This window comes from Miniopterus schreibersii (genome assembly GCF_964146895.1).
Source record: "Miniopterus schreibersii genome assembly, chromosome: X".
In the NCBI taxonomy this organism is placed as follows: Eukaryota; Metazoa; Chordata; class Mammalia; order Chiroptera; family Miniopteridae; genus Miniopterus; species Miniopterus schreibersii.
In genome coordinates this window covers 80799354-80815010 of record NC_138104.1, presented here as the reverse complement: position 1 = coordinate 80815010, position 15657 = coordinate 80799354, and the positions used below count along the sequence as shown (strand labels likewise).

The 15657-nt window shown below is 34.5% G+C and overlaps 1 protein-coding gene across 8 annotated transcripts in view; it reads left to right on the top strand.

Annotated features, from left to right (window-relative positions):
- The window catches only part of USP9X (ubiquitin specific peptidase 9 X-linked), a 117277-nt gene that overhangs the window by 35886 nt on the left and 65734 nt on the right, over positions 1-15657 (top strand). For all 8 annotated transcript variants that reach the window (XM_081125137.1, XM_081125135.1, XM_081125136.1 and 5 more), the window contains 10 exons: positions 1857-1936; positions 3420-3532; positions 4603-4821; positions 6910-7025; positions 7223-7474; positions 7547-7685; positions 9955-10107; positions 10998-11102; positions 13662-13868; positions 15348-15484. In XM_081125137.1, the coding sequence (XP_080981263.1) occupies positions 1857-1936; positions 3420-3532; positions 4603-4821; positions 6910-7025; positions 7223-7474; positions 7547-7685; positions 9955-10107; positions 10998-11102; positions 13662-13868; positions 15348-15484 (1521 nt within the window). The remainder of the gene's footprint in view (positions 1-1856; positions 1937-3419; positions 3533-4602; positions 4822-6909; positions 7026-7222; positions 7475-7546; positions 7686-9954; positions 10108-10997; positions 11103-13661; positions 13869-15347; positions 15485-15657) is intronic.

Sequence of the window (15657 nt, the reverse complement as noted above, 5' to 3'; positions counted from 1 at the left end):
ATCGTAGCTGGTATGTTTCTGAAGTAGAACTGTATGTGTGATTTCCCTTTTTGAGAGTTTATGGAGATTTTTTTTCTTACTGGTATGTTGGTTGCTAGGGTTGCTGGATGACTTTAATAATTTTTGCATGGCCCTTAGGTAAACCAGGTCATAAAGAGATTGAGTTCCTCAGAGCCTGCCCCTTGTGAACACTTGACTAGTCCGAGGCATTTAACTGTCTCAGCTCTTTGTTTCTCTTGATCCTCACCTCAGTGGGCAGGTCAGAGTATAAGTTTTCATACTTGTAGTACAACATAGCCCCTCCAACCCCCTGATTATTTGGAGGAAGACTTTTAGAGAATGAAAGTTTAAGCTTGTGTGCTAGGGCAGAAAACGATTTAAAGATAAGGGAAGGTCATATTGGGGAACCACATGTGGCTGTCATCTTCACCAGGCTGAGCTCAACAAGTGAGTGCTAGGGAGTTGTGATACCTCTCTCAACCCCCAAAAAAGAAAGGAAGGAAAACACACACACACTTACAGGCACTTGCCTTACTCAGTTTTTTGTTCATTTCACTTTCAAAAAATTAGTTAGCACTATTACATATAGAATGACGGGTAATAAAAACCCTTTGCATTTTAAAATATTTCTGATTAAGTAATATAATTGTGAATTGTTAACCATAGAAGTATTATGTTGATAAAGTTCTGTAATTTCTTCCTTATGTACACACATCCCAACCAAAAATTACTATCAGGAGTATATTCGTCCAGATTATCTTTGCATTTACTATCATACGTATTGATTTTTCTATAAATATGTGATTCTTACTATAGTATCATTTTGTAACTTGTTTTCCTCACTTCATCTTGGATATTTTTTCTTTTAATAATGTATATTTAACATATTGTTTTTAGTGGTGTATTTTAAAAAGCACATTAAATGTGATTCTGGCAGATGCCTATAGTAATGGTATACAATGAATTATAGTCAAATAAAAATTGTATAGTTGTTTGTCATGTCCCTGACATCATAGCAAAAGATTGTATTGTTGGCTTTTCAATATTTGTCTGGTGATTGGTGATTCTTAGTAAAGTATACTTGTTATGCAGACTTCAGGACAAAGTCATATATTCACAAATCCTCAGGGGAAGAAAAATACAAGTTTTGGTGTTTTTTTTATGTAAATAAAGACAATGACAAAGGTGATATCCATTTGTTTCTAATAGATTATATGGTCATGGAGCACTTTTTGTCAGAACAGGAATTTAGAACCCTTGGGTGACTTGGCTGGTAGTGAAGAGGAAGGGGGTGGTAAAGGATCCTGGGTGGTTGGGCTTCCACTGGAACCAGAGAAAGCACTACTGGGGATGCTTGCTACCTCCTTGTTTGAGGGAGGGGAACGGGTTGGGTAACTGTGAAGGCATAGGAGATTTGGAGACTCCTCACTTAATTTTCAGGGAAAGTTGACGAACTATGGTGAATTGAGGCAGAAATCAGTCATTGCCCCCCAATTTTTTTTCTTTGTGAGGAAATTTAAGACAACTGAATGGTTCATCGTAATGTCTCCTAACCTATGAACTCTAACAAGAGCTTATCCATATAATTGACATTGGATTATTATAGTAGTTTTATATTCTACTAAAATAATTTTATTTCATTCCCCTCATAGCTATGTCTTTTGTTTAATAGTCCCTTAAAAACGTTATTTGTAGAGAAAATAACACAATCTCACAAAGCAGATATTCTGCCAACCTTGTGTTAATATTATTTTAATATTAATATTTTCACAATGAGGTATTATAATTAGTAACTCATTTATAGTGCCTCTTTTAGTGCACTAATAAACGTCTTTTTATATTTTTAAAACTCTTAGGCCTCGATGGGTGGTTCCAGTTTTGCCGAAAGGGGAATTAGAAGTGCTTTTAGAAGCTGCTATTGATCTTAGTAAAAAAGGTAAGTTTCAATGTTGTTGTGCCTTTCTATAGTGTGTTCTGCTACAGATCCTTTACTTCATCTCTGAAGACTTTATTTTCCTCTTCTATGAACATTTAATGTATATTTCTAGGCTAGAACATCTAACAAAGATTTCTTGCCATGGCTTATGGTGTATACCTGAGCAAGGGTTTACGTCCTTTGGACAGCCTTCAAGGGCTTTTGTCAACTTCTGAAGTTATACATAAAATCTTTGTATATGCATATCTAAAGCAAACTGTCTAGCTTACTTTTTTTTTTTTTTAATACATAGAAAAAGTCAGTTTTTTATTTTTTCAATAAGCCAATAGAAAGGAATCTGGTCTTTTTATTCTGTTGTCTAGAAGTAAACGCTTAATGTTGGAATTATTTTTTCAATGACTTTGGCGTACTTTTGGTGCATTTGAATTCTCCGTATAAAAGGACTACTGTTGTATTCTCTCTTCATTTTTCAGGAATTGAAGATTAAAATAAATGTCAGTAACATTTCAGTTCCTGAAATTGGGTAGACATGGATATGTTCTAATTAACAATAGACATTTCACAATTGAAACCATTATAAAAATTAATGTTTTTAGTACCTTGCTTAAATAACCTAATAAAGTATAAAAATGCATGATCAGATTACGATTATTTTCCACTGCTCAAATTTCTTTTTAAATATGTTTTTACTGATTTCAGAGAAAGGAGATGGAGAGAGGAGAGAGGGAGAGGGAGAAACATCAATGATGAGAATCATTGATTGGCTGCCTCCTGCATGCCCCCTACTGGGGATCAAGCTCAAAACCCTGGCATGTGCCCTCACAGGGAATGGAACCATGACCTCCTGGTTCATGGGTCATTGCTCAACCACTTAGCCACACTGACCGGGCTCAAATGTCTTTTGTTCATTTATACATTTATTCATCAATTCAGCAAATTTTTAAAGGCTTCTGTTCTTAGCATGGTCTAGGTCCTGACTGTACAATTAATGGTAAAATATCATTGACGTGGCACTGGAAATGTTTCTTCCCCACCTCTATTTTTTCTGGGACTATGGGCTATCTTAGGAAAGGTTCTCATAAATATATATATATTTTTAAATACATCTTTATTGATTTCAGAGAGAGGAAGGGAGAGGGAGACAGAGAGTTTTGAAACATCAGTGATGAGAGAGTCATTGATTGGCTGCCTCCTGCATGCCCTCGACTGGGGATGGAGCCAGACCGGGAATCAAACCGAGATCTCCTGGATCCTAGGTCCGTGCTCAACCTCTGAGCCACACCTGGCTGGGCAAAGGTTCATATTTTTTGAAATATGGGTTTAAATGTCATCTCTTCCATATCATTAAAATCCCAAAGCTAGTCTGCATTTGTTAGCTGTCGGTGAATAGTTTATAATTATTTATTACCTTTTATTGTATAATTGAACATTATAAGACAACCAGAGGTATTTTGTTTACATTAATTTTTCCCCTTTTCCTTAGGCCTTGATGTTAAAAGTGAAGCATGTCAGCGATTTTTTCGAGATGGGCTAACAATATCATTCACTAAAATCCTTACAGATGAGGCAGTGAGTGGCTGGAAGTTTGAAATTCATGTGAGTCTTGCATTTGATTTTTAAAATTTCAGATTTACTACATAGTCATACTTGTGTTTTCTTTCTCATTCATATGCACACATATCAATGTATATTTGGTTATATGATCTGTTTGATTAAAAAGGTCTGCAAATGCAAAACTTTGAAAATACTTTTTATAAATTAAATTTCTGTTTAGAAGGAAGCATGATCATTTAGAATGAGTGTGAGATTTAGAGAGGAAACTTTGGTTTAAATCTGTCTCCTGGGTTCTCAAGTGCCTTGTGACCTTAGGCAAGTCACCACATTTCATTGAAAATACGATGCTATCAATTGTGAGATGCACCACTCACTTATTTTATGTACCACTGAGGAAGAAAAATACCTAAGATAGGGAATCTAATGTCTGGAGCACAAAGGGTTAATGTAGAGAAATAAACCTACTATACTGAGACAGCAAAGAATCCTATATGCCTCAATGTGGGCATGTGGTAGAGGTAAAAACAGAAAATTTAAACCACCAGCCACTGTTCAAATATATTTGTAGTCTGAATTCAAATTGAGTTGAGAAAAAAAAAAAATTCTCAAATAGAGAATTTAAGGTGTTCTCAGGTGTCACCAAGTGACTGGTAGAAGCAAACAAATCCTTTATGAACACTTTCAGACTAGGAAAATATACTATAAGTATAGAAATGTAAATTTTGGAAGTGGTGGCAGACTTTTGCATTGAGGCTTAGCAAATCTACTTCATCTTGGATAATTGATAACATTGTTTAGGTTTTAGAATTGCTGCTTCTAGTATATAAAGAGAAAACAATGGTAATTTGCATCTTGTCTGTGGACATAGAGCTTTATCTTAATTTTGTAAGCCTTTGCAAGTGACTTTTGAAAGTAGGTATTATGTGAATTAAAAAGTGGATGCAAATTGTCTTTTGATATGTCAGTTTGATCCCAGTATTAGTGAAATGTCCAAATTGATCAATTAGAAAAATGGAAAGATCATTAAAATATGATTTAAGATGCGAAACTAATTTGTTTAGAATTGCAATGATTTGATCTTATAAATCACCTTTCCCCCTTGTATATAACAGAGGTGTATTATCAATAATACTCATCGCCTTGTGGAGCTATGTGTGGCCAAGTTGTCCCAAGACTGGTTTCCACTTCTAGAACTTCTCTCCATGGCCTTAAATCCTCATTGCAAATTCCATATCTACAATGGCACACGCCCATGTGAATCCGTTTCCTCAAGTGTTCAGTTGCCCGAAGATGAACTCTTTGCTCGTTCTCCAGACCCTCGTTCACCAAAAGTGTGTTGGTTTGTTATTTTCAAAATTAAATATTATAGTTGTTTAAATGATCCAAACCTATTAACATCGAGAAGAATAATTTCTTACTGCTCTTAAAGAGATTCTGCATTATTTTGTGTTTTGTGTTTTCTTTTTCAGCTTTCTTGAGGTATAATTGACAAAATAGTTTTGGACTCTCTCTCTCTCTCTTTTTGTTTTGTTTTTCTTTTTTTTTAAAGCTTTCACTGTGTAGTTAGTCCCCATTGTCTTCTGCCCAGCCCCTTGGGAAATCGTGATAATTTGGGTTAGTATAAAACAGACTGTTTTTCCTATTAAATAAGAGTAGGAGATACTTCTTTGACCAAGGCCACAATCCTTTCCAAGATTTTGATTCCAAGATCAAGTATATCCTGTGTCTAATGTGTCACAAAAGTAAAGTTACAGAAATTATAAATGAAAGCAAAATAGTAAAACAAATATCAATGAAACAAATTTGTATGCTTAAATGTAATTATGTAAAAGTTCTCCAATGTAAATTTTTTATACCAGCGTAAACAGTATACACTTTAAAATGTATCCCTAACTATAATTCTTATATAAATATTATATGATTAACAATATTTTAGAATTTAGGGAGAAAGTTTTAATATTGTGGGCCTTATAAAAAGGAAAAACCAGGAAAATTTCACTTTATGCATATAGTGGTTTATTCTGTTAAACACATTTTTGATGATTTCCACTTTTAATTTTGAAATAATGGCAGTCTCCAAAATATACCTATATTTATTTAGTTTAGTTTATTTTTTCCTGTATAGGTCAATAATAATCTGTAAGAGACTCACAGGGAACAACTTAATTTAAGATGGTTTCTGGTTGAATATTTTATCACTCTTTCAAGCCTGGCTCTTCTTGAATATTAATAATTACTGCTTAAACATACATTGCAGCTGAAAACATGGGAAGACTATATCAGCCTAATAGTTTCATTCCAGTGTCTGGAGAGGTAAAAATACATAAGTATATGCTTTCTTAGAATTGCTGGATGCCAAAAGGGACCTAATGAATTAGTTAATTGTTTTGAATTAGCTTTTAAGACCAAGTAAAAAGGTAGGAAAATACTGAATTTATAGAAATATGGTAGTTGATTTCTTAGAGAACTTAGTTAATTTAGATTGTTATAAAGTCATATCAAAACTACCCCGAGCCCTAGCATATTGTCTCATTAAAGCACTTATCTTTTACTTAGCATTTTTTCTTTTTGCTAGATATGTCTTTGTTTTTCATTAGTTGTAGAAATTATTTTTGCTTAAGGTTTAGTAGAGAAACTGGCTCTTGTTTTCCTCTCAATGGCTTCTAATATGTGGCCTTTTAGAAGAAGGCAAGGTAAACATAAATTTTTAGATACATTTGGTTCTTATATGTATATAACATTTTAATTCTAAATTTTAACATGTAAGCATGCTTTTAACTACACAAATTATTGCCTCTCCCAGAATTACTGCTATTCCTTAGGGAAGCGGTTAAAAGACTATATTGCATTGTGGTACCTCTAAGATGAGAACAGGGTTCATTCACATGAGTCAGCAAAAAGCATCAACCTGCATGTTCTAGTTAGGAGAAACAGATATGCTGCCAGGGATTAGTTAACTGTAACAAAAAATGAATTCAAACATCTTAGTTACTGAATATCTTTTTAGTTTTTGTGGGTTTTTTTTAAAAAGAATCTTTTATCCTCTTAGATTTTTAAAAATACATTTTCAGATTTAAAAAGGGTATTTTCATATGATGGGATCTCTGAAATAAAAGTACGGCTTCTAATTCCTGTTCACCAACTATATTGGTATGAACAAACAGCTGTGCCTTAGTGATGTAATCTGGCTACTTATGCTTCTGTCTCTCAGGTGGTTACTGTGAGCATAAGCAGTATTTTGTTCTGTTGTGTTGTGGGGGGTTTTTGTGTATTTTTTTGTTTTTTAAGATAGTTTTACATCATAATTTTCTTTTATTGAATTTCCTATTTCTAATATGTTTCAGTCAAGAAATTACTTCAGATAGTACTTTTTCCCCCTAAAAGCAGGAAGTTAACTTTCTTCATTAACTGTATTGCAGGGCTGGCTAGTGGATCTCCTCAACAAGTTCGGCATTTTAAATGGGTTCCAGATTTTGCATGATCGTTTTATTAGTGGATCAGCATTAAATGTTCAAATAATTGCAGCTCTTATTAAGTAAGTTATGTTTTAAAATAAATCTTCAGTGCATTATAGAAATTACTAGATAAAAATTGAGTTTCTCTCTTCAAGTATGGTTGTTTCTTTAACTGGTAACAGATTTTTAAAGTTAATATTAAATAGTCTGAGTTCAGTCCGAGTTGACTGTAAGAAATCATGTATTACGAGAATAATACTTACCTTTCTTATTTCAGACCATTTGGACAAAGCTACGAATTTCTTACTCTTCATACGGTGAAAAAATACTTTCTGCCAGTAATAGAAATGGTTCCACAGTTTTTAGAAAACTTAACTGATGAAGAACTGAAAAAAGAAGCAAAGAATGAAGCCAAAAATGATGCCCTTTCAATGATTATTAAATCTTTGAAGAATTTAGCATCAAGGGTTCCAGGACAAGAAGAAACTGTAAAAAATTTAGAAATATTTAGGTTAAAAATGATACTTAGGTAAGATATTTACCTCTTGAAATAATTATTGAACGCTTAGAATCATACTTAACACTCGAGTTTCTTTTACAGATTATTGCAAATTTCTTCTTTCAATGGAAAGATGAATGCACTGAATGAAGTTAACAAGGTGATATCTAGTGTATCATACTACACTCATCGGCACGGTAACCCTGAGGAGGAAGAGTGGCTCACAGCTGAACGAATGGCAGTAAGTCCTTTGATTTTTCCTTTCATGAATCTACCTAAGGTACAAATTAGAATAACTCTACTCAGAGTTACTGATAGCATTTTAAAGAAAACCTTGAAATTGTGAGGTGCTTGGATTGATTTATGACTGTTAATCCTGAGAACTTTTTGTAATAACATAGTTTATTATTTGGTAATGATATATGAGTATCTTAGCACATCTGTGGTAAATTTATTGCTGAATGTAGGTGTTCTGAAGTATTAGCTTGTTGGGCAGGATTGGTTGAAATTGAATAGACAAAGATGATCTTGGGAATAGATTGGTCAGTATTTGGTACTGGACCAATTCCACGGATTTTTTTCTTTTAATATGTCTTCATTGATTTCAGAGAGAGAAAGGGAGAGGGAGAGAGGGAGAGAGAGAATTATTGATCGGCTGCCTCCTGCACTCCCCCCACTGGGGATTGAGCCCACAACCCAGGCATGTGCCCTGACCGGGAATCGAACTGCAGTCTCCTGGATCCTAGATTGATGCTCAACTGCTGAGCAACACCCGGCCATGCTGCAATTAAATTTTTTAAAAATTTAATTTATTTAAACTAAAAAAAGGGGGGGGTAAACAGTTCGCCCATTACTCTTATCCCTTGCCTGTTGCAGCCACCCATCTATTCTCTACAGAGTTTTTTTTGGTTTGTTTATTTTATTTACCTGTCTGGCTTATTTTACTTAACATAACACCCCATGATCCATCTTATGTTGTCACAAATGGCAAGATTTCATTCTTTTTTATGGCTGAATAATATTCCACTGCGTGTGCACCAGTTTCTTTACCCATTCATCTATTGATGGGCACTTAGGTTGTTCCCATATCTTGGCTGTTGTAAATAATGGTGCAATGAACATGAGAGTGCACATATTTCTATGAGAGACTGATTTCATTTCTTTTGAATATGTACCCTGTAGTGGGATTCCTGAATCATATGGTAGTTCTGTTTTTAATGAACCTCCATCCTGTTTTCCATACTGGTGGCACAGGTTTACATTGCCACCAACAGTATACATAGGTTCCCTTTTTTTCATATCTTCTCCAACACTTGTTATTTGTGTCTTTTCAATAATAACCATTTTAACAGGTGTGAGGTAATATCTCATTGTGGGGGTTTTTTGCATTTCCCTGATGACTGATGTTGAGCATCTTTTCATGTACTGTTGGGCATTTGTATGTCATCTTTGGGGAAATGTCTATTCAGATCTTATTTTTAAATTGGATTGTTTTTTTCTGTTGAGTTGTATGAGTTCTTTACATATTTTGGATATTAACTCCTTAACAGATACACTATTTGCCGTTACTTTCTCCCGTTCAGTAGGTTGCCTTTTAGTTTTGTTGTAGAAGCTTTTTAGTTTGATGTAGTCTCACTTGTTTATTTTTGCTTTTGTTATATTGTAGTTTTAGAATGAAGTATATCGCTGTAAAAATATTGGTTGAATAACGTTAGTGCATACTGTCTGAGTACTGGCAAGACTTCTGTACAGGAACTGTCCTTGTTTTCAAGGTCACTTGAGTCTAATTGGGGAGAACGATTAGAATGTGATAAAAGGATGTAGAAGCTGCGTAGGTGGTAGACAAGGTTTTGTATGTATTGTTTGTCTGCCTACCTTGTCGGGTGTCAAGCATCATAGAGCTATTTAGTGTGGTTCGAGGTCTGGCAACATGCATAGTGTTGTAAGAACACAATGGGAAGCATGCAGTCTTGATTCATAGTTCAGTTCTGACACTTCTAAGCCTGTTCACTTTTCTCTAATAGAATAATATATCGCTCATTGGGATTGTTTGGGAGATTAAAGAGCTAATGGATAGGGAATAATAGTATAATTTGTTGATAAATAAAAGCAAAGCATAAAGAGGGTTCCTTTTCATCCCAATCAAAACTGGTATAAGGAATCCAAAGATTCTAAAACGGGTCCTATACTCACCCTACCTAAACCATGGTGATTGCTGTACTTAAATAACATTTTTCTTAGTAAGTGTTGGAGTACAATCTTTTTAATGATTTCACTATTTCTAATTCATGGAAGCATTTCTGTGTGTACAAAATGAAGTTTCTTGAAATTACTGTTATTTTTTATAATTTTGCATTAAAACAACACATAAGCATGTTACATTAATATATTATGTTTTTTGGTATTTAATTCCTACTAATATTTAAAAATGTGAATGCTACTCCATGTATTCTTTGAAAGCTTCTGTGTTTTACTTTCTTCTTTGAAACAAGTTTCTGATTTATATTTAGGAATGGATACAGCAGAACAATATCTTATCCATAGTCTTGAGAGACAGTCTTCATCAACCGCAGTATGTAGAAAAGCTAGAGAAGATTCTTCGTTTTGTCATCAAAGAAAAAGCTCTGACCTTACAAGATCTTGATAATATCTGGGCAGCACAGGTAAGGAATTTAAAATAGTGGCTATCTGGTTTTTAAAGAAAGATGCTAAAAAACTAAGGAAGTATAGTAGTTATGAAATGGGATGAAAGCTTATATCATATGACTTTTAATGTGTTTAAATACTTGTTTACAGAAATCCTGTCAGGAATCTTCTTGAAATAGCCAATAATATTTTTAAAGTAAAAATATATTACATTATCTACAGGATGTATGGTAATTTGTAGGTGGTTTTAAATAAGAGGCAAACAGTAAAATAATAGGGAATGTCTTTTGAAAGAATACAAGACATCTATAATTGGATTCTTCATAAACTTAATACAAAGAAAAAAATGTTAGGAGTTAAATCACTAGATTATAAAAATCTTATATCAAAGGATTTATAGTTTTTCAACAAGAAGAAGAGAAGTAACCTTTTGATTTCAGAGCTGGAAACTATGATTCCTTTGATTATCTTGGTGACAAGGTTCTATCCGCGGATTAGTTGGGAAGTATTATTGAATTCTAGATTACAAAGCTTTGTTTTTTGAGTCAATAGAAACCAAGAAAACATTCCATTTTCCCTATAAGTGCTTAAGGTTTAAGTTCTGAAACAATACCATTGGGGTGCCTTCTTTTTCTCCTACCTGCAGTGTTGAAATTGGCACACTAAATTCAATAATAAAAGGGTCACACGAATTCCCAAAGCATAATTTAACCATGAATATCAAAAACTTGTTGTCAGGTTTTAGATGGCAGTTTTAAAGCATTTAAAATGTTACAAATTTTTCCATTTTTGTACACAGATGGAGACGGGAATATGTTGTTAATTAGTAGTTGTCAGCAAGCAGTATACACTATTTACCTGCTCTTCAGATTCTAGCATGCAATGATTTTCTTTGTTTTTTCAATAGGCTGGGAAGCATGAAGCCATTGTGAAGAATGTACATGACCTGCTGGCAAAGCTGGCATGGGACTTTTCTCCTGAACAACTGGATCATCTTTTTGATTGCTTTAAGGTAGTATTTAACATAATAAAGTAGCACCATTTCATTATTAATAGATTTAATTCATTAGATCTGTGAGTTGCTCTTAGCCCATAAATGCTTAAATAGGAATAATTTCTAGTGTATAGTAATCGGCCACTGTTTCCTTTTCCAATGACAACCTGATGTTTCTTTTTATAATAAGAGCCTTATAAATAAGGAATCTTCTCCCAACCCCTCAAAACTCAGGTTGTTCATTTGGATTCCTTTCCTCTAGCAATTATTAGGTTCAAGTGAACTATAGGACTGCAGGGAAGGATGATTGGTTGTGATGAAAAATGATTTGACAGGAAGAGATTACCAATACCTTGGCATTCTAGGTTTGATATACAGGCAAATCAGAAATTAAGTCACAGACTTAATGGAAATGTCATTTCTAAGATAGACCAGGGGCCCCTACAGTCATATCTGCCATCATGCTCCCCCCCTTTTAATATGTTTTCATTGATTTATTGGTTTTAGAGAGAGAGAGAAAAAGAAAGAAACATCAGTTGACTGCCTCCCCTACTAGGGATTCAGCCCGCAGCCTGGGCGTGTGCCCTCACTGGGAATCAAACGGGAGACACGGGTCAGCGCTCAACCAACTGAGCTGAACTGTCGAGGGCCTTTTTTTCTCTTTTAATCCTCACCCGAGGATATTTTCTCCATTGCTTTTTAGAGAGAGAAGGAAACATCAATGTGAGAGAGAGTCATTGACTGGTTGCCTCCAGCATGCGCCCCAACCGGGCCAGGGATCGAGCCTGCAACCAGGGCACATGCCCTTGGCCGGAATCAAACCTGCAACCCTTTAGTCCGCAGGCCTATGCTCTAACCACTGAGCAAGACCGGCTAGGGCCCAGGGCCATTTCTGATCTTGAGATGACTTCTGAATTGGTGGTGCATGACTAATGATTGCCATAATGGAAGAAGGGAAGAAGAAAGAGGTGGTTATTACACTCCCTGGACCTTCTTCTTCTAAGGATGATCTAAATACAATAATTGTCTAAATCGTCTACTAAAGATGATTAAAAGGAAGCATAAAGCCCAGGTCACTTTGTACTTCTTTGTAAGTGGCCGCCAAATGATTTTAGACTTGTTGCTTGGACTTTACTTATGTACGTGCTTACTGTAGTTTTTAATTCATTTCTAAGTAAGTATTTGTTCTTCAGAGTGGTCATACCAGTTTATAGTGCCATGAAGAGTTTCACATCCTTTCCAGCACTTGCCTTTGTCAGAATTCTGGATTTTTTTGTAACCTGCTTGGTGTGAGATGTTACCTCATTTTAGTATTGCTTTTTATATCCTTGTTCACTAATGAGGTTGAACATCTTTTCATAATGTTTCTGTTCTCCTTTGTGTGTGTGTGAATTGGCTATTCAAGGTTTTTGCCAAATTTTTCCCTATTGGGTTTTTTGTATTTTTTCTTACTGACTTTAGGAGTTTTGACACACTGATTGCTAGTCCTTACCAGTTCAAGTGTGGCAAATAGTTTCTGCCAGTTTGTGGTTGCCTTGACTCACCTTGTGGTGGCTTTGGATGAGTAGATGTTATTAATTGATTTCTCCTTTTCACATGGAATTATTTTAGTATATGTCCCTTAGAGATAAATATATGAAGAAAATATTCATATCTTTTCAGTCTCTTTGAATCCACAGTTTCCTCCTTTATCTTCATCTTTCCTTGTAGTGATCTTCTAAAACATTCCATATTTATCATATTGTAAATGTCTGTAATAATTCCATTGAAAGGCTCTTTTGTAATTTACTTAATCAACCTTCTACTGTTAGTCATTAGTTTATTTTTCAGTAAATACTGATTAGCACCTTTATACATACTTTTTTCATATTGTTTAGCAACATTTCCTGGCCTCTAACCATTAGATATCGTCAGCAACCCCCCACTCCCACCCCCATTGTATAAGCTGGACTTTTAAAAAAATATTTTAATGACTTTTTCCATTTTAAAGTTATTAAATGAGTACTCTGTCTTAATTAAAATAGGATTGTATCATTTCTTTTAGAAATTATTTTTCTTAGTTAATAACAGACTTTGTCATAGATGTTTGTTTTCAAATGTGTGCTGCACATGGCTCTATAATTGGCTTTTTTCGTTTATGAAAATTTTTATATATAAAGTTGTCTGTCATCTTTTAATTTAATTTTAAAGTTACAAATAACATGCTGATTCTAAGGCAGTGGTTTTCAACAGGGGCAACTCTGCCTTCCAAATATATTTAGCAATACCTGGAGGCATTTTTGGTTGTCACAGCAGGAGGAGGAGGAGTTGCTACTGGCTTCTAGAATTGAATAGAAGCCAATGCTGCTGCTAAACATCTTAACAATACAACAAAGAATTTTTCTCCTTAAAATGTCAGTAATACTGAGGTTGAGAAACCCTGATCTAAGGTATTTCTCCCTTATGTCTCAGATGTCACTTTGAATAATTCTGTGCTCTGCTATGTTGTTTTTCTGATGAATATATGGTTAATCTGGGGATAGTGTAAGCAGTGAGAAATAAATATGTGTTGTTTTCATGTCATTTAAATTTTTCTAGGCAAGTTGGACAAATGCAAGTAAAAAGCAACGTGAGAAGCTACTTGAGCTGATTCGTCGTCTTGCAGAAGATGATAAAGATGGCGTGATGGCACACAAAGTGTTGAACCTCCTGTGGAATCTGGCCCACAGCGACGATGTGCCTGTAGACATCATGGACCTGGCTCTCAGTGCCCACATAAAAATACTCGATTATAGCTGCTCCCAGGTAAGCATGTGCTGCTTTGCTCTCTTTTTGTGCTCCTCCTTCAGTTAGGTTGGCTTAGATACGGAATAATTCCAGGTTATTCCAACGTTATTTTTGAAGCGATTTTCAAGGATTGGCTGACTTTCTTTGTGTAAACTTGCCTCCTCTTAGGTCTCTATGTCAAAGTTTTATGTGTCATCTGAAAAGCATTTTAGTCTCCTTGGAGAAAGGCAATATAACCAACACAGGTTATATAGTGGTAGTATTGTTAAGTGTATGGTGCTAAAATACCAGTTTCAAATAGATAATGAGAAAGATATTAAAGCTGAGTAGGGACTTTAGAGGGTAAGAGAAGTTAGGAGTTTTTTTTGCTTATAGGGAAGTTAAGAAAAATTAATAAAATTTCCTAAACAGTAAAACATTGAGTGCCTTCCCTGTGAACAAATTACACAACAGCTTCCCTGCATTCTAACTTGTAGTGTATGTGTTCTTTTAATTCAAGCATGAACATTGCTGAATAATTTCTTACTTATTAAAACTATTTGCTATACTGATAAACTGAAATTTAAGAGCTAAGAAATAAGCTCGAATAGGTATATGTGATTCATTCAGATGCTACTCAGTTTTTGAATATACTTGTTTGTGACCTTTCACTATAGTAAATGGAGATACACACACAAAATAATTCAAACTTAAAATTAAGTACACAAACCTGCATTTCTCATTACTATTGACTGAGGGGAAGGAGCAAAGTAAATGACATATGAGAAGTAAAATATCATACATGGAGTAAGTTTGACTTTATAACTAATTTTTTTAAAAATGTTTTTTATTGATTTCAGAGAGAGGAAGGGAGAGAGAGAGAAAAAAACATCAATAATGAGAGTCATTGATCAGCTGCCTCCTGCACGCCCCCTACCGGCAGTCGAGCCCACAACCCGGGCATGTGCCCTGACCTGGAATCTTACTGTGACCTCCTGGAACATGGTCATGGCATGCTCAACTGCTGAGCCACGACGGCCAGGCATATAACATTAATTTTTAACTGCCCTTATACATATTTCTGTCCCTTTCTCTCCTTGTGCGTATGTGGACCTGTCATTTTTATTTTTGGTGAATTTTTTTTTTTTTTAATCTTAATTGCTATACAATTATTTTCTTGCTAAAAATATAAATTCTCAATGTTCTTTAGTGTACTAAAATCTGTGTAGTGTAACAATCAGGGTTATATATTATTGCTGAATTTTTTTATATGGTAGAATCTCTAAAAACATGCCTACTTTCTGGCAAATGTTTAAAATCCGTTTCTTTCAGTGTGCTTAATGCTAAGTATCTATACCTTCGTGTAGCAATATCTGAGTCCATGTCATTGAGCTTTTAGAATAGTGTTTTCCCTTAAACTCTTTACTGCAGTTACAGCATAATGTTTGTAAAAGAGAAGCTCTATTTTCTAATTCTCAAAATAATATTGACCTATATAAAACATTGAAATTGTTTAAGGACCGTGACACACAGAAGATCCAGTGGATAGATCGATTTATAGAAGAACTTCGTACAAATGACAAATGGGTCATCCCTGCACTGAAACAAATTAGAGAAATTTGTAGCTTGTTTGGTGAAGCACCTCAAAATTTAAGGTAAGGCTTTTAACAGAAAATTTCATTATTTTTATTTATGTATTTTGTAAAGAAACAGCATTATCAGTTGGTGAAAGCATACTTAAATAAGAAAATCAGACTGAGATGATAGGCCAAGAGAAGAGTGTAATTGGAAGAAAAGATTCCTTTATCATAACCACCTCCTTGATTTT